Source organism: Triticum aestivum, chromosome 7A, assembly GCF_018294505.1.
Source record: "Triticum aestivum cultivar Chinese Spring chromosome 7A, IWGSC CS RefSeq v2.1, whole genome shotgun sequence".
Lineage (NCBI taxonomy): Eukaryota > Viridiplantae > Streptophyta > Magnoliopsida > Poales > Poaceae > Triticum > Triticum aestivum.
Window position 1 is genome coordinate 243431423 of NC_057812.1, and position 25109 is coordinate 243456531.

General features: G+C 43.9%; 2 protein-coding genes across 2 annotated transcripts; one reads left to right on the forward strand and one right to left on the reverse strand.

Annotated features, from left to right (window-relative positions):
• Window positions 1-16512: 16512 nt before the first annotated feature.
• On the forward strand, window positions 16513-19243 carry LOC123151922 (chorismate mutase 2, cytosolic). Its single transcript, XM_044571553.1, has 5 exons — window positions 16513-17076; window positions 18195-18281; window positions 18376-18522; window positions 18607-18699; window positions 18859-19243. The coding sequence occupies exons 1-5, from the start codon at window positions 16789-16791 to the stop codon at window positions 19108-19110; spliced, it is 867 nt and encodes a 288-aa protein (XP_044427488.1). The 5' UTR covers window positions 16513-16788; the 3' UTR covers window positions 19111-19243.
• Window positions 19210-23355, reverse strand: LOC123151921 (zinc finger protein 346). Its single transcript, XM_044571552.1, has 3 exons — window positions 23121-23355; window positions 22430-22740; window positions 19210-20765 (listed from the first exon to the last, which is right to left on the reverse strand). Exons 1-3 carry the CDS (start codon window positions 23242-23244, stop codon window positions 19530-19532), a joined length of 1671 nt encoding a protein of 556 aa, XP_044427487.1. The 5' UTR covers window positions 23245-23355; the 3' UTR covers window positions 19210-19529.
• Window positions 23356-25109: the final 1754 nt, after the last annotated feature.

The window sequence follows — 25109 nt, forward strand, 5'->3', positions numbered from 1 at the left end:
GTTGACATTGGACAAGGAAGACAACGTAATGGGGTATGGTTTCTTACATCTGAGATAAATTATATTGTCTTGGATCTTCCAACATGTTGAGCTTGCCTTTCCCCCTCATGCTAGCCAAATTCATTGCACCAAATAGAGATACTACTTGTGCTTCCAAATACCCTTAAACCAGTTTTGCCATGAGAGTCCACCATATCTACCTATGGATTGAATAAGATCCTTCAAGTAAGTTGTCATTGGTGCAAAGCAATAAAAATTGCTCTCTAAATATGTATGATTGATTGGTGTGGGAGAAATAAGCTTTATACGATCTTGTGATGTGGAAGTAATAAAAGCGACAGACTGCATAATAAAGGTTCATATCACAAGGGGCAATATAAAGTTACGTTCTTTTGCATTAAGATTTTGTGCATCCAACCATAAAAGCGCATGGCAACCTTTTCTTCCCTCTGCGAAGGGCCTATCTTTTATCATTATCTTCTACCTTATGCAAGAGTCATGGTGATTTTCACCCTTCCTTTTTACACTTTATCCTTTGGCAAGCACATTATGTTGGAAAGATCCTGGTATATATGGCTAATTGGATGTGAGTTTTCATGAACTATTACTGTTGACATTACCCTTGAGGTAAAACGTTGGGAGGCAAGACTATAAGCCCCTATCTTTCTCTGTGTCCGATTAAAACTCCACACCCATAAGTATTGCGTGAGTGTCAGCAGTTGTGAAAGATTATATGATAGTAGTATGTGGACTTGCTGAAAAGCTCTTATACATTGTCTCTTTCCTATGTTATGATAAATTGCAATTGCTTCAGTGACCGAGATTGTAGTTTCTTAGTTTTCAATGAAGTTTACGATTCATACTTGATATTGTGATTGAATTATTACTCTAGCATTAGAGATCATATGACAAAAATTATATAAGTTGCTGTTATAAGAATGATCGTGATGCCCTCATGTCCGTATTTTATTTTTATCGACACCTTCATCTCTAAACATGTGGACATATTTTTCGATTTCGGCTTTTCGCTTGAGGACAAGCGAGGTCTAAGCTTGGGGGAGTTGATACGTCCATTTTGCATCATGCTTTTATATCAATATTTATTGCATTATGGGTTGTTATTTCACATTATGTCACAATACTTATGGCTATTCTCTCTTATTTTACAAGGTTTACATAAGGAGGGAGAATGTCGGCAGCTGGAATTCTGGGCTGGAAAAGGAGCAAATATTAGAGACCTATTCTGCACAACTCCAAAAGTCCTGAAACTCCACGGAACACCTTATAATAAATAATGAAAAACCCTCGCCAAAGATGAAGACCAGGGGGCCCACACCCTTCTCACGAGGGTGGGGGGCGCCCCCCTAGGGCGCGCCCCTGCCTCGTGGGCCCCCTGGTGGTTCTCGGATGACCATCTTCTCCTATATGAAGTCTTTCGTCGAGAAAAAATAAGAAGCAACCTTTCAGGACGAAACTCCACCGCCACAAGGCGGAACCTTGGCGGATCCAATCTACAGCTCCGACAGAGCTGTTCTGCCGGGGAAACTTCCCTCCCGGAGGGGGAAATCATCGCCATCGTCATCACCAACGCTCCTCTCATCGGGAGAGGGCAATCTCCATCAACATCTTCATCAGCACCATCTCATCTCAAAACCCTAGTTCATCTCTTGTATCCGATTCTTGTCTTCAAGTCCGGGATTGGTGCTAGTAGGTTGCTAGTAGTGTTAATTACTCCTTGTAGTTGATGCTAGTTAGTTTAATTGGTGGAAGATCATACGTTCAGATCCTTTATGCATATTAATACCCCTCTGATTATGAACATGTTTATGCTTTGTGAGTAGTTACGTTTGTTACTGAGGACAAGGGAGAAGTCTTGCTATTAGTAGTCATGTGAATTTGGTATTCGTTCGATATTTTGATGAGATGTATGTTGTCTAGCCTCTAGTGGTGTTATGTGAACATCGACTACATAACACTTCACCATTATTTGGGCCTAGAGGAAGGCATTGGGAAGTAATAAGTAGATGATGGGTTGCTAGAGTGACAGAAGCTTAAACCCTAGTTTATGCGTTGCTTCGTAAGGGGCTGATTTGGATCCATATGTTTCATGCTATGGTTAGGTTTACCTTAATACTTTTGTTGTAGTTGCGGATGCTTGCAATAGAGGTTAATCATAAGTGGGATGCTTGTTCAAGTAAGAACAGCATCCAAGCACCGGTCCACCCACATATCAAATTATCAAAGTACCGAACGCGAATCATATGAGCGTGATGAAAACTAGCTTGACGATATTCCCATGTGTCCTCGGGAGCGCTTTTCCTTATATAAGAGTTTGTCCAGGCTTGTCCTTTGCTACAAAAAGGATTGGGCCACCTTGCTGCACTTTATTTACTTTTGTTACTTGTTGCTCGTTACAAATTATCTCATTACAAAACTATCTGTTACCACGTATTTCAGTACTTGCAGATAATACCTTGCTAAAAACCGTTTATCAGTTCCTTCTGCTCCTCGTTGGGTTCGACACTCTTACTTATCGAAAGGACTATGATAGATCCCCCATACTTGTGGGTCATCAGAGCCATACTATTTCACAATATGTGTTTATTTGTGATTGTTATGCTTCCTTGTTTTCTATGCATGTTAGAATGGTAGAAAGATCCCTCATGAATATCAAGCGAATTGCCATCCCCGATGTTGCACCTTCGCACGTCAAGTACGTCTAGTAGTGGGCTCATAAAATTGGGGTGCTGCTAGGTGTCCTTGAACTGAAGGGTTTGTGTCGGACACGGACATGCACTGCATTAGGTTGACTTGACAAGGCTATCAAAACGGTTTTGGGCCTTGTGGCAAAAGAGGTCGGGAGCCGGGGTATGAGATACCTACCCGACCGATAGGAGTTGTATAGAGATACGATTAACAAGGAGTTGCTTACCAGATAGACATGTTGTCTAGCAGTGATGCTAAAGCTCACTAGTCGCATGTGCTAGTCGGATCCTAAATCACTAGGAGTTTGCGGAGGGATGCTGACTTCAGTGGGAGTATTTCTGTTTAAGGCTAGAATTACTCTACATAAACACATTGCTTAGTGATTGCATATTTTTTTGTTGTAGATCAATGGCACCACCTGCTCAACCCAACTTTGCATTGAAATCAATTCTGGAAAAGGATAAACTGAATGGAACAAACTTTACTACCTGGTATAGAAATTTGAGAATTGTTCTCAAGCATGATAAAAAGGAACATATTCTACCTGCCGATAATGCTAGTACCACAACCAAGAATGCCTACCAGAAACTCATTGATGAATCAAACGAGATCAACTACCTCATGTTGGCTTGTATGGAGCCCGATTTGCAGCAGCATTTCAAAGACGTTGGGGCTTTCGATATGATCGAGAGTCTCAAGAGCATGTTTCAGGTGCAGGCTATGACCGAAAGGTTCAGCGTCTGGCGATCCTTGATGGATTGTAAGCTGAAGGAAGGTGATCCACTGAGCCCGCATGTGATCAAGATGATCGGATATGTGCAAGTTGGACCGGTTGGGCTTCCCGCTCTTGGATGAGCTGGCTACTGATGCAGTTCTGGGTTCTCTTCCGCCCAGCTATGGGACGTTCATCTCGAACTATCATATGCATGGCATGGATAAGAAGCTCACTGAATTGCATGGGATGCTCAAAGTAGCAGAGCAGGATATTAAGAAAGGCACGCATCAAGTGTTGATGGTGCAAAAATCGGCTAAGTTCAAGAAGAGTTAGTCTAAGAAGAAGGCTAAGGCAAAGGGCACGGAGATGGTAACCTCCGCCGCTGCGCCGAAGTCTGGACCGGACTCAAAGACCATTTGCTATCATTGCAAGGAGACTGGTCACTGGAAGAGGAACTGTACCAAGTGGCTTGCAGAGCATGGCAAGAAGGCCGGGAATGCTGCTTCAGGAAAAGGTACACTTGTTGCATATGTTATAGACATTTACCTTGCTGACATACCTAGTAGCTCTTGGGTATTTGATACCGGATTGGTTGTTCATATTTGCAACTCGATGCAGGGGCTAGTAAGAACTAGGCGTGTGGCACAAGGGGAGATTGACATCAGGGTCAGCAACAAAGCAAGAGTTGCTGTGTTGGAGGTCGGCACGATGCAGCTCCAGCTTCCTTTTGGATTTATATTGGAATTGAATAATTGTTATTACATTCTTGCACTTAGTCGGAACATTATTTCTGCCTCATGCTTGATGAGTCAGGGTTATGAATTCAATTTAAAGGACAATGGTTGTTCGATTTATTTGAATGGTATGTTCCACGGCTATGCACCCATTCTTGATGGGTTATTTATACTGAATCTAGAATAGGAACCGGTCTATAACGTGAATGTCAAGAGGCATAAGCCCAATGAGATAAATCCGACATACTTCTGGCATTGCCGGCTTGGACACATTAGTCTAAAACGCATGAAGAAGCTCCATGATGATGGACTCCTAACTTCGACCGACTTTGGGTCGTTCGAGACATGAGAATCATGCTTGCTCGGCAAGATGACTAAGTCTCCTTTCGCAAAGAGTTGCGAGAAGGCATCCGAGTTGTTGGAACTGATACACAGTGATGTGTGTGGACCAATGAGCACAACTGCCAGAGGTGGCTATTAGTACTTCGTGACTTTTACCGACGACTTGAGTAGATATGGATATATCTATTTAATGAGGCACAAGTCAGAGACTTTTGAAAAGTTCAAAGAGTTTCAAAACGAGGTGGAGAATCAGCTCGGTAAGACTATAAAACTTCTACGATCTGATCATGGAGGTGAGTACATGAGCTAGGAGTTTGATGATCATCTGAAAAGCAGAGGTATAGTACCTAAGCTCACACCTCCGAGTACACCACAGACAAATGGTGTATCAGAATGGAGGAATCGCACCTTGTTGGACATGGTTCGATCTATGATGAGCAAGTCGGATTTACCCCTGTCATTCTAGGGATATGCTCTAGAAACTGCAGCTTTCACACTTAACAGGGTACCATCAAAATCCGTAGACAAGACACCACATGAAATATGGACCGGGAAGAGTCCCAGTTTGTCTTTTCTAAAGATTTGGGGTTGTGAAGCATTTGTCAAGAAACTTATGTCAGACAAGCTTACACCCAAGTCGGATAAATGCATATTCGTGGGATATTCGAGGGAAACCTTGGGATATAACTTCTACAACCAAGAAGAGAACAAAGTGTTTGTTTCTCGGAACAGGGTTTTCCTTGAGAAAGAGTTTCTCAGTCGGGAGGCTAGTGGGAGGACGGTCCGACTCGAAGAAATTCGAGGACCACTCAGGGACGGCTCGACTGGTGATGAGATCATACCGGAGTTAGTCAGGGAACCCGTAGTGGAAGCGGCACCGGAACCACAAAGGTCGGAAAGATTGCACAGAGTGTGCGATGTATTGTTGCTAGAAAGTGACAAGCCGACCACATATGCAGAAGCGATGGTGAGCCCAGATTCCGAGGCATGGCTGGAGGCCATGAGATCCGAGTTAAAGTCCATGGATGAGAATCAAGTTTGGGACTTGGCTGATCCGCTACCTGGCGTAACGGCCATTGGTTGCAAATGGGTCTTTAAGAAGAAAACCGATGTGGATGGAAATGTTCAGATCCACAAAGCTCGGCTTGTCTCTAAGGGTTATGGACAAGTTCAAGGAATTGACTACGACGAGACTTACTCGCCGGTAGTGATGCTAAAGTCGGTGATGACCGTACTAGCTATAGCCGCATATTTCGATTACGAGATATGGCAGATGGATGTCAAGACGACTTTCCTTCATGGAAATTTAACCGAGGATGTGTATATGATACAGCCCGAGGGTTTTGTCGATCCGACTAGCACTAGTAAGGTATGCAAGCTCAAGAGATCCATTTATGGGTTGAGGCAAGCATCTCGGAGCTGGAACATTCGTTTTGATGAGTTCGTCACTGGTTTCAGCTTCATCAAAAGTGAAGAGGACTCTTGTTTATACAAGAAGTTAAGTGGGAGCTCGATAGTGTTTTTGATCTTGTATGTGGATGACATACTACTGATCGGAAATGATATTTCGATGCTGAACTCGGTCAAGGAGTCATTGAATGGCAAGTTTTCGATGAAGGACCTTGGTGAGGCAATGTACATATTAGGCATTAAGATCTGTAGAGATAGGTCAAGGAGGCTTCTTGGCTTAAGCCAGAGCACGTACATAGATAAAGTGTTGAAGCGGTTCAACATGAGTGAGGCAAAGAAAGGGTTCTTGCCACTCTCACATGGTATAAGGCTAAGCGAGACTCAGAGTCCTTCGACATCTGATGAGCGAAGCAGGATGAGTAGGATTCCATATGCCTCGGCAATTGGATCTAGTATGTATGCCATGATATGTACGCGGCCCTATGTTGCTTTTGCAATAAGCCTAACAAGTAGATACCAGACCAACCCATGTGAGAGTCACTGGGCAGCAGTAAAGACTATTTTGAAGTACCTGAAAAGGACTAAAGAGATGTTCCTACTTTATGGAGGTGAGAAAGAGCTCATCATAAGGGGTTACGCCGATGCTAGTTTCCAAACCGACAGTGATGATTGTCGATCATAGTCTGGATTCGTGTACGTCATGAACGGAGGAGCAGTGAGCTGGATGAGTTCCAAGCAAGATACGGTGGCCGATTCTACTATAGAAGCCGAATACATTGCGGCTTGTGAAGCTGCAAAGGAAGGTGTTTGGATCCGGAACTTTCTGGATGATCTTGGTATTTTCCCAGCCTCGGTAAAACCGTTGGACCTTTATTGTGATAATTCTGGTGCCATCGCGCAAGCCAAGAAGCTGAGGAATCGCCACAAGGTCAGACACATAGATCGGAAATATCACCTGATACGAACGATCGTAAAGAGTGGTGATGTAGAGTTATGCAAAATTCACATGGATGCAAATGTTGCGGATCTGTTGACTAAGCCGCTTCCACAACCCAAGCATGAGGGGCACGTTAGAGCTATGGGCATTCGATGTCTATTTGATTGACTCTAGTGCAAGTGGGAGACTGTTGGAGATATGCCCTAGAGGCAATCATGTATGATGATATTTCCTATGTGTTTATGAATAAAGATAGTCCTTGGACATTATCAATGATGTGTATCAGTAAGTACGTGACTTGTTTGTGGGACTATGCATTGTATGATGACTGTCCTAAAAGATCCCTAGTCGAAAGGGTTGTGTGGACGCGTAGCCAACTAGACTAGCATATGACACGGTCGATGGCTTGGTCTCACTAGCCATGGAGCATTGGATGCTAACCGGATAATATGGACTTGGAAGGATCTGGTCGGATTCGACGTACTCGGATCCGAGTCGAGATAAGGTCCAAGTCGGACAGACCCAACTATGAGACGCAGCTGTATGTCATCTCTGAGTCTCTAGTACAACATATGTTCTATGTCCTAAGACCTGAGCTGACGCATGTACTCGGGATGGTGACAGACTTGCTTTGGGCCGACCAAACGCTACTCCATAACTGGTTAGTTATAAAGGTAGGTTTCGGATTTGTCTAGAACCATGCTACGAGACGTGGTCGAGCAAGATGGGATTTGCCCCTCCGATCAGGAGAGATATACTCTGGGCCCCTCATGTGATCCGACCAGGATAAGCATGGCCATGTGACAAGGATTATGAGATAATCCGGTTTTTGGTCAGCATCACTGGAACGAGAAAGAGGTCGGGCTAGCAAAAGGATGACAGACTCGCCTTGAGCTCGACAACATATATCGTGTGGCAAAAGGAATGGAAGTGTGATGTACAGGTTCGCTAACCAGCTTCATAGTCTTCTTGGTGTTCGGCATGTCTTGCTAGAGGCCGCTACCAACCGTGCAGTTCGGAGGTGATCCGAACTGCGACCAAGCCGACTTGAACCTAAGGGGTCGCGCGCTTAAGGGAAGGAACCTACGAGGTCGGATCCGAGGACACTGGTCGGATGTGATCCGAACTATATTCGGATTGTGGCCGAGTAGACTTATGGGCTTTAGGGTCCGTGCGAGGCCCAAGTGTTGAGCCCGTGACGGATGCCTATATATATAGTGGAGGTGCGACACACTCATGGGCCGATCGCTTCGGCGCTATCACGTGGGAACCGACCACCGGTTGTACGAGGGAGATCGGACGAGGAGGAGACGATCCACGCGGACGCACTGCCCCAACTCTTCTTCCGCTGCACGGCACTGCGCGTCTAGTGGTAACAAACTGTGATCCATCTCTCGTAGCATGTTCTTGGTTGTTCCGCGCGTAGGAAATTTTTATTTGCAGTTGATGCATCCTAATGTAGATCCCAACATTAAGGCCATGAAATCTGAGATGGGATCCATATATGAGAACAAAGTATGGACTTTGATTGACTTGCCCGATGATCGGTGAGTCATTAAAAATAAATGGATCTTCAAGAGGAAGACGAACGTTGATAGTAGTGTTACTATCTACAAAGCTCGAATTGTCGCAAAATGTTTTCGACAAGTTCAAGGTGTTGACTATGATGAGATTTTCTCACTCGTATCGATGCTTAAAAGTTTGTCCGAATCATGTTAGCAGTTGCCACATTTTATGAAATCTGGCAAATGGATGTCAAAACTGTATTCCTTCATGGATTTCCTAAAAGAAGAGTTGTATATGATGCAACCAGAAGGTTTTGTCGATCCTAAAGATGCTAACAAAGTGAGCAAGCTCCAGCGATCCATCTATGGACTGGTGCAAGCATCTCAGAGTTGGAATATATGCTTTGATAAAGTGATCAAAGCATATGGTTTTATACAGACTTGTGGTGAAGCCTATATTTACAAGAAAGTGAGTGGGAGCACTACAACATTTCTAATAAGTATATGTGAATGACATATTGTTGATCGAAAATAATGTAGAATTTTCTGGAAAGCATAAAGGAGTATTTGAAAGGAGTTTTTCAAAGAAAAACCTCGATGAATCTGCTTACACATTGAGCATCGAGATCTATAGAGATAGATCAAGACGCTTGATAAGTTTTTTTTCAATGAGTATATACCTTGACAAGATTTTGAAGTAGTTCAAAATGGAACAGTCAAAGAAGGAGTTCTTGCCTGTGTTGCAAGGTGTGAAGTTGAGTAAAGACTCAAAACCCGACCACGGCAGAAAATAGAAAGAGAATGAAAGTCATTCCCTATGCCTCAGTCATAGGTTCTATAAAGTATGCTATGCTGTTTACCAGTCTTATTGTATACCTTAGCATGATTCTGGCAAGGGGGTACAATAGTGATCTAGGAGTAGATCACTAAACAGCGGTCAAAATTATCCTTAGAGGACTAAGGAAATATTTCTCGGTTATGGAGGTGATGAAAGAGTTCATCGTAAAGAGTTACGTCGATGCAAGCTTTTTACATCGATCTAGATGACTCTAAGTCTCGATCTGGATACATATTGAAAGTTGGAGCAATTAGCTAGAGTAGCTCCGTGCAGGGCATTGTAGACATAGAAATTTGCGAAATACATACGGATCTGAATGTTGAAGACCCGTTGACTAAATTTCTCTCACAAGCAAAACATGATCACTCTTTGGGTTTTAATCACATAGCGATGTGAACTAGATTATTGACTCTAGTAAACCCTTTGGGTGTTAGTCACATGGAGATGTGAACTAATCACATAAAGATGTAAACTATTGATGTTAAATCACATGACAATGTGAACTAGATTATTGACTCTAGTGCAAGTGGGAGACTGAAGTAAATATGCCCTAGAGGCAATAATAAAGTTGTTATTTATATTTACTTATATCATGATAAATGTTTATTATTCATGCTAGAATTGTATTAACCGGAAACTTAGTACATGTGTGAATACATAGACAAACAGAGTGTCACTAGTTTGCCTCTACTTGACTAGCTCGTTGAATCAATGATGGTTATGTTTCCTAACCATAGACATGAGTTGTCATTTGATTAACGGGATCACATCATTAGAGAATGATGTGATTGACTTGACCCATCCGTTAGCTTAGCATGATGATCGTTTAGTTTGTTGCTATTGCTTTCTTCATGACTTATACATGTTCCTATGACTATGAGATTATGCAACTCCCGAATACCGGAGGAACACTTTGTGTGCTACCAAACGTCACAACGTAACTGGGTGATTATAAAGGTGCTCTACATGTGTTTCCGATGGTACTTGTTGAGTTGGCATAGATCGAGATTAGGATTTGTCACTCCAATTATCGGAGAGGTATCTCTGGGCCCTCTCGGTAATGCACATCACTATAAGCCTTGCAAGCAATGTGACTAATGAGTTAGTTGCGGGATGATGCATTACGGAACATGTAAAGAGACTTGCCGGTAACGAGATTGAACTAGGTATTGAGATACCGACGATCGAATCTCGGGCAAGTAACATACCGATGACAAAGGGAACAACGCATGTTGTTATGCGGTTTGACCGATAAAGATCTTTGTAGAATATGTGGGAGCCAATATGAGCATCCAGGTTCTGCTATTGGTTATTGACCGGAAACGTGTCTCGCTCATGTCTACATAGTTCTCGAACCCATATGTAGGGTCCGCACGCTTAATGTTCGGTGACAATCGATATTACGAGTTTATGTGTTTTGATGTACCGAAGGTAGTTCGGAGTCCCGGATGAGATCGGGAACATGACAAGGAGTCTCGAAATGGTCGAGACATAAAGATCGATATGTTGGATGACTATATTCGAACATCGGAAATGTTCTAAGTGATCCAGGTATTTTTCGGAGTACCGGCGGAGTTACGGGAATACGGGAGTACATATGGGCCTTAGTGGGCTTTAGGGGAAAAAGAGGAGAAGCCACAAGGGCTGGCCGCGCGCCCCCATGGGCCTAGTCCGAATTGGACTAGGGGAGGGGCTGCGCCCCCTCTTTCCTTCTCCTCCCCTCTCCTTCCTCCCCCCTCCTAGTAGGACTAGGAAAAGAGGAATCCTACTCCTACTAGGAGGAGGATTCCTCATCCCCTTGGTGCACCTAGAGAGGCCGGCGGCCTCCCCTCCCTCCTTTAAATACGTGGGGAGGGGGGCACCCTAGAACACACAAGGTGATCATTGATCCCTTAGCCGTGTGCGGTTCCCCCTCCACCATAATCCACCTCGATCATATCATAGCGGTACTTAGGTGAAGCCCTGCATCGGTAGCAACATCATCACCATCATCACGCCGTCATGCTGACGGAACTCTCCCATGAAGCTCTGCTGGATCGGAGTTCGTGGGACGTCATCGAGCTGAACATGTGCTGAACTCGGAGGTGCCGTGCGTTCGATACTTGGATCGGTCGGATCGTGAAGACGTTCGACTACATCAACCGCGTTCTCGTAAAGCTTCCGCTTACGGTCTACGAGGGTACGTGGAAGATACTCTTCCCTCTCGTTGCTATGCATCACCATGATCTTGCGTGTGCGTAGGAAATTTTTGAAATTACTGCGTTCCCCAACAACCAGATCATTGTACATAGTAGGTGACTATAACTTGCAAGATCGGATCTAGAACATGGATATAATTATGATAACATAAACGATTTAGATCTGAAATCATGGCACCCGGGCCCAAAGTGACAAGCATTAAGCATGGCAAAGTCATAACAACATCAATCACAAAACATAGTGGATACTAGGGATCAAGCCCTAACAAAACTAACTAGATTACATGATGAATCTCATCCAACTCCTCGCAGACTAGCGAGCCTACGAAGGAATTACTCACTCCCGGCGGGGAGCATCATGGAATTGGCGATGGAGAAGGGTTGGTGATGACGAAGAATAAAGATCCCCCTCTCCGAAGCCCCAAACGGACTCCAGATCTGGCCTCCCGATGAAGAACCGGAGGTGACGGCGGCTCCATCTCGTGGATCGCAATAATTCTTTCTCCCTGATGTTTTTCTGGAAATATGGGATTTTATAGCGTCGGTTTCAGGGTCTGCAGGGCCACTAGGTGGGGACAACCCACCTAGGCGCGCCTGGGTGGCAGACGCGCCCTGGTGGGTTGTGCCCCCCTTAGGTGGCTCTTGGCTCCAGAAATTCTATTTACTAATATAAAAATTCCTCGCAAAGTTTCGTTCCATTCCGAGAACTTTTATTTCTGCACAAAAACAACACCATGGTAGTTCTGCTGAAAACAACGTCAGTCCGGGGTTAGTTCCATTCAAATCATGCAAATTAGAGTCCAAAACAAGAGGAAAAGCATTAGGAAAAGTAGATATGTTAGAGATGTATCAAAGGTCACCATGTACCCGATCTTGATTTGATGGACGACGACGAAGGTGGCCCAACCCTGATCGAGGGTGACCCTGCCGTTCATCTGCCGGACGATGACCCTTCGTGAGCAGCTGTTGTTCGTCTTCAACTTGAACTCTGTTGACACGGCTGGGAAGTGCTTGGTGAAGTCGAGGGGCATTGAGATGCACTCAAGCTTCGGGGCGAGGATCACCTTGTAGAAGTGAGTTGGCCCAGCCTCCTCATGGTAGTGCCTGTAGTTCCGATGCTTGTCGCTGGGAGCTCCTCCGGCACCACGTCGTCATGCGTGGCCACCTCCTCATGCGTGGTTGGCACAACCTCCAAGGGCAGCACCACCTCCTTGCCATTTTCATTGTTCTCCATCTCAATCTGCATTATAAACAACACAAAGTTCATGGCATCATGAAGAGCACAAGGTTCAAAGGTTGATCTGCATTAAAACCTATTGTCCAAAGCCCCTATATTTACCCACCCCGATAATCACTACTTGCCCACAACCGCACTCAGTTAACCCTATCTCATTTTGTCTCTCACTCTTTCTCCTATCATCGCCATGAACTCCAACTCCAACCTTAACCCCTTCCCTTGGGGCATTGGATGGAGGGCTTTCTTCCTCGGGTGCTTGCTCGGTGACCGCAACCAAGTTTGAGAGCACCATGGAAGTGTGCTAGAACTTCAGTAGCATCGAAGACATGCACAAGGAGGCACACGATGTGGTGAAGAAGGCAACAACGGAGGAGTTGAAGACGCTGATTCCTGACCCAGCAAAGGGCGCTATGTCAGTCGAAATCCTTCGTTGGGCCATGAATCATGCCGACTCCAGCGACACTGTACAGAGGGAAAGGTGGTCCAAGTGCAGGGAGTACAGGGCTCCTCATGACCAGCGTGCTGCAGCGTATTGGAATAGGATTTTGGTGGTGCCGGAGGTCATCGGTTTGGAGCCGGAGGAGGAAGAAGAGGTGGAAATGGTTGTCAGGGCACCGGAGCTAGGCCACCGTACTTTGCCAATCGGTCTGGACTCCTGCGACAATGACAAGACGATGGTCTGGCCAGAGGACAAAACAAGGCCAAGGGCACCCGCTGCTCCAACCGCCTCCAGGGTCGCCGGGGCTAAGATTTGAAACTACTGTGTAAGATTAACCCCCAATCCCCATTCCCCTTGTACCCAATCTGGATCGGAACCCTAAAATCCATCGCTACTAGGAACTCATGATGATGTTATGATCAGTTCTATGGATATTTACCCCGATTCCCCATTCGCCTAGAACACGGATGGACGCGAAATAGTATGTGAGGAGGTGAAAGTAGTGCTTACCGCCATTGCGGAAGTGTTGCGGGTGATGTTGCGGATGCCGATGGCCGCCTTGCTATTCGTCGATCCACTGAACGTCGTGATGACTCACAAGTATAGGGGATCAATCGTAGTCCTTTCGATAAGTAAGAGTGTCGAACCCAACGAGGAGCAAAAGAAAATGTCTAGCGGTTTCCACTAAGGTATTTTCTGCAAGCACTGAAATTATTGGTAACGAGTAGTTTGATAGCAAGATAATTTGCAACAGGCAATATGTAGTAACGGTAATAAAAGTGCAGCAAGGCAGCCCAATCCTTTTTGTAGCAAAGGACAGGCCAGCACTGTCTCTTATAATAAGCAAGGCGTTCTTGAGGACACACATGAATTTCATCTAGTCACTTTCATCATGCTTGTTTGATTCACGTTCGTTACTTTGATAATTTGATATGTGGGTGGACCGGTGCTTGGGTGTTATTCTTACTTGAACAAGCGTCCCACTTATGATTACCCCATCTCGCAAGCATCCGCAACTACGAAAGAAGAATTAAGATAAATCTAACCATAGCATGAAACGTCTGGATCCAAATCAGCCCCTTACGGAATACCACATAAATTAGAGTTTAAGTTTCTACCACTCTAGCAACCCATCATCTAATTACTACTCCATAATGCATTCCTTTAGGCTCAAAGATGATGAAGTGTCATGTAGTCGACGTTCACATGACACCACTACTAGCAACAAAAGTAACTACTCACAAATCATATTCATGTTCAAGATCAGAGGGGTATTGAATATTATTAAGGATCTGAGCATATAATCTTCCATCAAATAAACCAATTAGCATCAACTACTAGATGTAATCAATATTACTAGCAACCCACGGGTACCAATATGGAGTTTTGATACAAAGACTGAATACAAGAGATGAACTAGGGTTTGAAATGAGATGGTGCTGGTGAAGATGTTCAAGAAGATTGGTCCTCCCATGATGAGAGGGTTGTTGGTGATGATGATGACTTCGATTTCCCAGTATCCCCGGTGGAATTGCTCGTCGGAGAGCAAAAGTGCTCCTGCCCAAGTTCCACCTCGAGACGGCGGTGCTCCGTCCCAAAAGTCTTCTGCTAATTTTTTCTAGGGCAAATGAGCTTATATACTAGAAGATAGGCATCGGAGGCTGGCTAGGGGGCCCCACGAGCCACTAGGGCACGCCCAGGGGGTGGGCGTGCCCTGGTGCCTCGTGGGCACCTGGGTGGCCTTCTCTGGTATTTCTTTTCAACAATATTTTTTATTTATTCCAACACAAATCTTCGTGAAATTTCAACTCATTTGGAGATGTGCAGAATAGGTATCTCTGACATGGCTTTTTCAGGTCTAGAATTCCAGCTGCAGGCAATCTCCCTCTTCATGTAAATCTTGCAAATTAAGAGAGAAAAGGCATTGGAATTGCTCCACAAAGTGTTATATTGATCAAAAACATTATAAATAACCATAGGAAAACATGATACAAAATGGATGTATCACGCCGCCACCGCCGGTGAGAGTGGGAGAGTGAAGAGAGAGTGGTGCGGGAAGGTGAGGGTAATTATTGCCAGCGCTCTGGGAAGCAACGCGACTTCTCAAGTGTGGCTCCTCGCGTGCAGCCGCCGCCGCCCACGCGCATCGCAAGGGCATGGCTCTGGAAAAATTGCCTATTTGAGCGTTACCAGCAGGCCCGGCTGGGAGGTGCTTTGAGGTCCGTGCGATGCAGGCCAAACAGTGAACGCAGGTAGGCAAACAACCCATTTTTCTTCCGGCGCGGGCCTGGTTGCCCTCTATGCGGGCTACCAAACACGCCCTCTATGTTTTCCTACTATTTTTTTCTTTTCTAATTTTTCTTTTTTTTCTTTTCGTCTTTCTCTTCTTCCACGGTTTTTTCGGACATTTTTTTATTTCCTCTTTTTTTAATTAATGAATATTTTTAAATTTTTTGAACATTTTCATTAATGTCAGTAATATTTTTCAATTCTTTTGAACACCTTTTAATCTGCAAATAAAATTTTCAAATTTGAGTACATTATTAAAATTCATCATCATTTTTTTACAAATTGAATTTTTATAAAAAATCATGGACATTTTCGAAATTTGTGAGATTTTAAAATTCCCGAACATTTTGCGTTGCGATGGCATCCACCGTTATCGAGTTTGTAGGTGTGGAGTGGTGGCTTTAGGTTGTGTAATGCATATTTTTGCAAGAGCTTTGTTGAAAAATTTAATAAAGATGATTGTGTGCATCTTTTGATGAAGAGGCCCGAAGTTTCAACTTCCTTTTCTAAAAAAATGAACATTTGTCATATAACCGATCCACTAATTTCTTGTTTAAATTTGTTCGTCTTCTGCTCCAGTGGAAGACTCTCGCTAAGGCCGTGGACACTGATGCTTTTTTTTAAGATCATCTTCAAGATCCGCAATCTGTTATCGCCTTATGTCCTATAATTACTCACCTGGGGATATTTTCTTTACATGATATCCTTGGCCTGCGCGCCTCGTAAGTGTTACATAAACTTGCTTTCACGTCTGGGTTGTACTAACGTTGTTGGATCTCTGTCATGTTGGCTTTATTTATAGAATCGGGCTTTCAACTGTATCCTAAAAAAAATCTCAGTGGATATACGGAGCACATGACGTTAAACACCAAGAAGATGGCGCTGCTTTCTTTTGAAAATGTTTAAGCTTATCTAATTTTTATTTTGAACAAATAAGCTTATCTAATTAGGTAGGGTAGCCCTTTTCGCAACTAGTATAATGTGGAGGTAGAGGGTGACGCCAGCCCACCATCACCGGATCACGCATTTGCCAAATTCATCCACTATCGTGGAAGCTTTAGCATTTCCCTTTCCAGTGACGATGATCCAACAGCATGTGCCGCCGCTTGTAATGTATACGAGATGCGCGCATGAGAGCACCCCACATTTGTTCACATCGTGTTTGACCCTGCGCCTTCTGACTTCTCATCTCTCTGAACCTTCTTCAGCTTATCAACTTGCACAACCCCTTCATCCAACGCAGACCAATTAATCGAGTCACATCACATGCACTGTACACTGTCCAATTAATCGCCCGCCGGCGATCCGTCGCCGTCCACCTATCGATTTGCTCTCCATTCGGTCACTTCTTTGATCATCCTTCCGGCCGCGTCCTTCTCGGCAACCATAAATACCCTACATCCATGAGTAACAGCTCGCTAAACCGATTGTAACACCAATGGCCGCGCCCTCCCTTCACACGTATCTCCTCCTCTTCTGCAACGCGATCGCGCTGCTGCTCGTGGTCGTGCCCCCGTGCGCGGGGCTCGGGCTCGACACGGTGAGGGGCTTCCTCACCAGGGAGGAGGACACCGTCGTCTTCAGCCTCATCGAGCGGGCCAAGCACCCGCTGAACCTGCCGGCCTACGACGATCGCCCGTCCTTCGGCCCCGCCGGCCGCCATGGCCGCCGCAACGGCTCCTTCGTCGAGCTCTTCGTCCGGGAGTCCGAGCAGATCCAGGCCAAGGTGTGGTAGTCCGATCGTTCGTTCTCGATGGCATCCATGCATGCATTCATGCATGATGCGATTCTCCTTCCCTCTCTTGTTCTCTTTCTTTGACTCTGCTACCTGGTAGCTGGTAGCTTTCAGTTCTTCTCTTTTCAACGCTCACTTGTCAATTGTTATGGCCCGAGGACGACCTCTGCTGTAGTTATGTCTAAGATGTTTTGACTTGAGCGTCTGAAAACTACTGTCAGACGTTACATGCTCCCGGGAAGGTGTTGACTGAACGTGATAACTAATACGCCCTCTGGTTCAAAATATAATCATATTTTATGAAAAAAAAAACTGCTAATATCAATTTAACATTGTTCATGCTTGTAATATCTTGTATAATAATGGCGGTCAAACTTAAAAATGCTTGATTGACGGAAACTCTAAACCGGACCGAGTATATATATTGCAAAACCAGGCACTCCTTCCAATCAATATTATTTGTCGCAGCTTTAGTACAACTTTAATAATTCAAAGAAAGTAGTTAGTTACTTTAAGCATCAATATTACTTGTCGCGGTTTTAGTACAACTTTAGTAATTCGGAGAAAGTAGTTAGTTACTTTAAGCATCAATATTACTGGTTGCAGTTTTAGTACAACTTTAGTAATTCGGAGGAAGTAGTTAGTTACTTTAAGCATCAATATTACTTGTTGCAGTTTTAGTACAACTTTAGTAATTCGGAGGAAGTAGTTAGTTACTTTAAGCATCAATATTACTTGTCTCGGTTTTAGTACAAGTTTAGTAATTCGGAGGAAGTAGTTAGTTACTTTAAGCATCAATATTATTTGTCGCAATTTTAGTACAAGTTTAGTAATTCGGAGGAAGTAGTTAGTTACTTTAAGCATCAATATTATTTGTCGCAGTTTTAGTACAACTTTAGTAATTTGGAGAAAGTAGTTGGTTACTTTAAGCAAAGAAGACAAAGCGTAAGTATATATTGCATTGGATTCGATTCACAGCAAAGCTAGACCACACTCCGGGTCTTATTTTCTAAATGAAGACACGTTACCGTTGTGCTAGTGCTACGACTGCAGTACTTAAGCAACCTCACAGGTAACAAACCTGACGAGCTGTGGAACGTTTTGTGCAGGCAGGAAGGTACCAAAGCCAGCAGGAGGTCCCTTTCTTCCAATCCAGAGTGCCCTTCACGCTGGCGCCTCCATACAACTTCACCACCGTAAGCTTCCACTCCATGCATCTTCCATTGCCCAACAATGAACAAACTCTGTCGCCGTCTTACCGTAACCTCGTGCTGACGAAATTCAATCCAGGATCTGCATCCCGGAGCGGCGTCCGTGAACGCGAACGACGCCATATGGGGCATGTATTTCAGCGAGCTGCTCCCTCTGCTGGCCAACAATGGCAGCGAGGATGGCAACTACGCTGTGACCGCCGCATCGGATCTCGCGTGCCTGCAGGTGATATGGAACGCCACATTGCATGCTTTTCTATATATACCCCAAATGCGCGTGGTGATATTGTGTTTGTCATCCTTCTCGCAGGCGCTCTCGAGGAGGATCAACTACGGGAGGTACGTGGCAGAAGTGAAGTTCAGAGGAGACCAGCAAAGATACACAGATTTGATTCGTTCAAAGGTACATGCTTCATCGATCATTTCATCTCATCGCCCAACAGTGAAACCAGTGTTGACATGATCATCTAGTATAACTGATCTTTTTAAGATGATCATAAATGGTCACCAGAATGCATGGTCTATGTAATAAGCAAAGTAAAATCTCTCGATTTTTATGCAGGACAAGGATGCTCTGATGAAACTGCTGACATCTGAAGCCCAAGAGGATGTGGTGAAGAGGAGGGTGGAGAAGAAGGCCATGGTGTTCGGCCAAGATGTGACCTTGGACGGACCAACTGAAACTGGTGACGACGCCAGCAGCCAATCCAGTTTCAAAGTCGCCCCTTCGGTGGTTTACGAGTTGTATGACCGATGGGTGATCCCCTTGACAAAACAAGTGGAGGTCGAGTACCTTCTCCATCGTCTCGATTGAGCCGAGCCGAGACTCTTATCTTAGCAAAGCTAACCTAATTTGTTCACAATTGTACACACTTTGTATTGTCAGTACATAATTATCATGTGAAGGGAGACAAACACAATAAGAAACATGCATATTTGTGAAGCTCGCGATCTGTTCAGAATGTTCCAACAGAGTGGATTGATGACAGTTAAAGCTAGCAAAACAATGGGCAAAATATGCTTTGCATCTCTCATGTGCAAAGTACCAAATGGCTCCATATGAGCTTCTCTCGGCACAAACAGCTAACCGTTGCCAAGTTCTAGAATTGAGTCTACCAAGCCCAGGCCAACCGCTCTCATATAAGTTAGCCCCAAAATAGAAGAGATCCTACTCAGGTTTATGAGTTATATGCTTACTTATGTTTAGGCATCTCGATTGCATGCCCTGAGAACTCAGGCTTGCAAGTTTGATTGGTGCCTTCTTCCTCGGATGTGACTCTCGAAATCAGATCGAGACAGGCAGTTAGCATTGCAGATGTTGCACATCCATCTTGACACTTCAGTTCCCTTGCCATCTCCCTGCAGAGCTTCTATGTTCTCTTGGTGCCTTCTGCCTCGGAGGTGACTCTTGAGGTCAGATTGAGATGTGCAGTTAGCATTGCAGATGTCGCACATCCATCTTGACGCTTCAGTTCCCTTGTCATCAGCTTCTATGTTCTCTTGGTGCCTTCTGCCTCGGAGGTGACTCTCGAAGTCAGATTGAGATGTGCAATTAGCATTGCAAATGTCGCACATCCATCTTGACAGTTCAGGATCCTTGCCATCTCTTTGCTGAGCTTCTATGTTCTCTTGGTGCCTTCTGCCTCGGAGGTGACTCTCGAAATCAGATTGAGATGTGCAATTAGCATTGCAAATGTCGCACATCCATCTTGACACTTCAGGGTCCTTGTCACCTCCTTGCAGAGCTTCTATGTTCTCTTGGTGCCTTCTGCCTCGGAAGTGACTCTCGAAATCAGATTGAGATGTGCAGTTAGCATTGCAAATGTAGCACATCCATCTTGACACTTCAGGGTCCTTGCCATCTCCTTCCAGAGCTTCTATCTTCTCTTGGTGCCTTCTGCCTCGGAGGTGACTCTCGAAATCAGATTGAGATGTGCAATTAGCATTGCAAATGTCGCACATCCATCCTGACACTTCAGGGTCCTTGCCATCTCCTTGCAGAGCTTCTATGTTCTCTTGGTGCCTTCTGCCTCGGAGATGACTCTCAAGGTCAGATTGAGATGTGCAGTTAGCATTGCAGATGCTGCACATCCATCTTGACACTTCAGGGTCCTTGCCATCTCCTTGCAGAGCTTCTATGTTCTGTTGGTGCCTTCTGCCTCGGAGGTGATTCTTGAGGTCAGACTGAGATGTACAGTTAGCATCGCAGATGCTGCAAAACCATGTTGGCATTGGTTTCAGGTTTTTGTCTGCAAGCTGGGGCACTTCTTTTTCATGTAGCCTCGCTTCAGCTCCCTTGCCTTCTCCCTGAAGAGCTTCTATGTTCTCTTGGTGCCTTCTGCCTCTTAAGTGATTCTGTAAATCTGTTTCACGATAGCATTTTGCGTCGCAGATGCTGCAAATCAACGATGGAGTTTCTGCAGTCCGTTTCCTCTTCATCCCAGAGAGTGCATTTTTGTGCTGCTTAGCCTGCTCAAGAGAGTTCTTATTAGCATAAAATGGCATGGCTAATCCCATTTCCTTCTTCAACATACAGATCGTATCAACTGAATACAAAGATATTACGACCTTTACTAGACATATATGATGTACAAATTTCCATACCATGAAAGATCTGCATAGAGTGAAATTCCCCTGATGTAACTAAAAGGGCCATATTCTATTTAGAATGCACTTTATCTTGTTCTATTCTCTATCATTCAACTTATGGTGTCAAGAAATTGGCACCATATGCAACTGGCAGATATATGTGGCTTTGTTTTACAGTTGAGCGTTTAAGCATTACTTGTTTGTAATCATAGTATTTAGAGAAGAGCATCTACAAGCCCCACGGTGTGTATTTTATCCATAATCTATACATTGAGGAGGCCCACTTTACCTATAAGCAGCTATTCACTTAACATATAAAAATGTCAAAGTGACATCATACGTAAATTATGTTGCTTGTTTTCAGAGCAAAGCACATCCTAAAAATTTCAATCGCACTAATTGTGGAGCACTGTCACAAGATAAAGATTAGTGAGAAAAGTATTTAGATTAGATAATTGAAAATGATATAGGAGAAGTAAACTATTAAAATTTTAACTATTAATATCTTTCAAGATATTCAGATTGCATAATTGAAAATAAAATCTGTGAATTTGTCTTGAAAAATACTTTCACACTGCATGGTTTTCTTGGAGCTATAAATATATTGTAGTGGAAAATGGTGGTTACAAATTGAGTTTTGTAGACTATGTCAATGTCCACAAGGAGCTTCTAGGGAATCAAATGGGATAGAAAGTATCAAGCATAACAACCATTTAAGGCCTAGGATCTACAAACCATTGTAGCCTAGTAAGAACAAGGGTCACTTTTATTTGGAAACTGCATTGTTTACCATGTATTTGTAAGAAATGACGGGTTTAAACAGATTTGTAAGTATGATCACACTAGACCACATTTCACAACGGAAAATCCTACAAACTGCAGGTCAAGCCATATTCAAATAATTATTTTGACTGTACAATATGGTGCAATGTGATGTTTTAAAAAAACCTGGCTCAACCTGTCGTCCGTAACAAATATACAGTCCAAAATAGAATCTATTCATTTTCAGATGAAAGGCATAGTTATCACTTGTATTGAAAGTCATAAGTCAGTATATTGACCATCAAACAAATACAGAGGCTAGTTTCTCACAAAGGTCAATATTGGACAAACCAAAGGGCAAATGCCCCATAATACAGATTTACAGTCAATCTACTGAATTTTATCACATGAAAGATGCATAGAACAAATTAATTGATGCTTAGCGCCGATCCGGTAGTTAGTCACAAATTCAGTAGTTCTACAAGCTGAATGCATAATGCCATAGTAAACTGGATTCAGTAAAGAGAAAAGTTACAAAATCTTAGCTGAGACATAGCTTACTCCAAAAACACACCTAATATCTGGGATGAACTAGAGCCTAGCTTTTACTTAATGTGTAATAAATATGACTTAGGAACAGAACAAACTTTTAGTGATTTAGCGAGTAGATGGGGATTAAAAAAATCTTGAAAGATGGCAGCATCCCGGCTATTTAGAACATACGATGAATCAACTGTCAAGGTGAACAAAATTGAAGATATAAAGGATAAGCAGCCGCTCACCCCAACGATCGGTGCATCCTCCTCGCTCGCCGGCCTGCACCGTGGAGGTCGATCCCATTCCACGGTCCGATCTTTGACGGGCCGCCTCGCAATCGACACGGGTACATCCAGTGGCTCATCATGAGGCAAAGGGGATGTGCCATGGTGGGGCATTGTGATCTGCCGGAACCTGGCATCAACATCACTGTTCAAGAGTTCGCGCTGGAACTCAGCCTCCAGCTCCTGCTGCTTGGCCAGTTCGTCCACGATGATTCGCTGGCGGATTTTCTCGTGCAAGAGTTCCCGGTGGAGCTCTTGTATCGTCATCTGCTCTGCATCCCCAACGCAACCGCTGTTAATTTCTAAAATGTGCTGGAAATTTCAACTAATGTCGCACAAGCACTAAATCCCTAGCCTGCCACGCATTATCAATTCCTCGAATGGACCAAAACAGGTGCCTTTTTTCTGTCATGTTCTTGAATCTTGATCTAATAGGCGTGCAAGACATAGGGGAAAAATCACAAGTATTCAGATCCTAGAGACAGGGAGCAGTTCTTGCGTCTCTTAAAAAGAGAGAATAAATGCAGGCGATACTGGTACCTAACAAAACAGGTTAAAATCCCCTATTTTCTCAGAACAATGACAACTTCTGCTGATTCCAAGCTCCAACCGCACAACTGAAGAACAAGAGCTAGTTCCGAATTTCCGTTACCATCAGCGGAAGGGGTGGGAATGCCGTAGATGTCGCCGGCGTCGGCCCGATGAGCGGCTCGGCGGGCGAGTTCCATGGGGCAAGGGTTTGGTAGAAGAGTGGTTTCTCTCTCCGCATCACGCATCCGCACGCCGGCCTCCACTTCCTGGCTTTGTCGCGTTGGTCCCCGTGCGTGCGTTTGGTTCCTCCGAGACTACCCTTTGGTTTCCCAATCCCAAACATCGGGTGCGTGGGTTTTAATTAAGACTTCCAAAGAGGACGGGGCGTCGACTTACAAAGAGGATGGGGGGTCGTCATTGACTGGGCGGCTGAGAGGGTGCTTGGATACAAAGGACTATTTTTAGTCTGACTAAAAATAGTCTTTTTTAGAGGCTAAAGTTCCAAGCACCCTCGACTAAAAAGAGGCTAGGACTAGTCTTGAGGCTAAAATCTTTTAGTCATGGGAAACCTACTAAAATATGTATTAGCTCTCTCTCTCCTCATTTAATTTCTCTCCTTAGTTCTGGATTGAAGGGTTTGGAGGATAATAAATGCTCAATAACTAGATTTTAGTCTCTTTAGTATTTGGATCCAAGCATGGGTGAGACTAGCAAGTTTTAGTCCCACTACTTTTAGTCATGGGACTAAAACGTATCCAAGCATGCTCTGAGATTGCTGCCAACCCATTCGAGTTTGAGTCCCGACACAGACACGCGATGCTCATGGAGTTTCTTCTATAAAAAAAAAGTCAACGAGGGTTTAGTCATTGGTTGGTCTTATATTTTAATTAAGACTTTCAAATGATCCATCTAAATTCGGAAATGCTAATGGCCGAACGTTCGCTGAGAAGGCAGTTCCAGCGAACACCCCACAGTCATTGGATCCTGATCACGTGGATGGCAAAAACAAATAAATAAATCACTGGCAACCTTTCCTATACATGGAAAATTTCATGAATTCCCTCAAAAATGCATAGCAATTTTAGTTATTTCGGCATGGCAAATGAGGAGTTCATTGGCAAATTTGAAACTAGCGAACGTTCGCTAGATAAACATGTCCTCTAAATTAAATCCAGATACATCTCACAAAAAAATACAGGTATCTCTTCTAAAAAGAATTCCATGTATCAACTCGAGGAGTTGTTGATGGATCATTACGACTTTTGAACTTGAAATTTGTACAAATAAAATAGGTCAACATTTTTAGCTAACAACTCAAACATGCTAGGTCCCATAAGTCAGACTCTCAATACATGAAGAAAATGTTGCATACTTGGCACCATTGTTGTACATGAGTCGTGTGATCGTATTTTCAAACACGTTGGGTCTCACATGGGAGTCTCTTCATGTATGAACCAAATTCTACTTATTTAATGTCGTGCGGCCGTATTTTTTAAACACGCTTGGTCTCAGGTGCCAACCTCTCAGTATGTGAAACAAATCTTATGTCTTGGCGTCATTGTTGGAGCTTGGATGTCGTGTGTATATGAGCGAGAGGGGATTTTTTAACGAGTTGAGTCCAAATGAACCAATTTTTGCATCCTTGATCTGATGGTTGGAGATCCAAATGTACACGAATGGGACTGAATTTTCAAACAAGTTGGGTCATAAATGCCAGCCTCTCAATACATGAATTGAATGTTGCATACTTGATGCTGCTGTTACATGTAGAGTGGGGTTGTATTTTCTAACAAGTTAGGTCCCGAATGTCAACTTTTTTGGCCTTATATATGCCAGTTTCGTGGTACATTAACAAGATATTGCGTACATAACGCGATCGCTATATGGCACATAAGTATCAAAAATGTTGGCTCTCAATTGCCGGCCTCACAATACAACTGCACTAATATGTCAAAACATTGAGTTGATAGATGTTGCTATCTAAACTTTTCCAGCCATGTATGGTGTTACAACTGCTAGAACAGTGAGCAACTTGAAAAATCGTTTCAAAATGTTACACACATAAAGTGGATGTATCATTCAGCCTTTTTTTAGGGAACTACGGCCGGCA

Coding starts and splice junctions, on each gene's coding strand:
- LOC123151922 (XM_044571553.1), top strand. CDS start 16,789: ATGGCCGCGCCCTCCCTTCACACGTATCTCCTCCTCTTCTGCAACGCG. Junction 18,282..18,375: donor CTCCATACAACTTCACCACC/GTAAGCTTCCAC, acceptor AATTCAATCCAG/GATCTGCATCCCGGAGCGGC. Junction 18,523..18,606: donor CGGATCTCGCGTGCCTGCAG/GTGATATGGAAC, acceptor TCCTTCTCGCAG/GCGCTCTCGAGGAGGATCAA.
- LOC123151921 (XM_044571552.1), bottom strand. CDS start 23,244: ATGCGTGATGCGGAGAGAGAAACCACTCTTCTACCAAACCCTTGCCCC. Junction 22,741..23,120: donor TCCCACCCCTTCCGCTGATG/GTAACGGAAATT, acceptor TTGGGGATGCAG/AGCAGATGACGATACAAGAG. Junction 20,766..22,429: donor AGGATGCACCGATCGTTGGG/GTGAGCGGCTGC, acceptor TCTCTTGAGCAG/GCTAAGCAGCACAAAAATGC.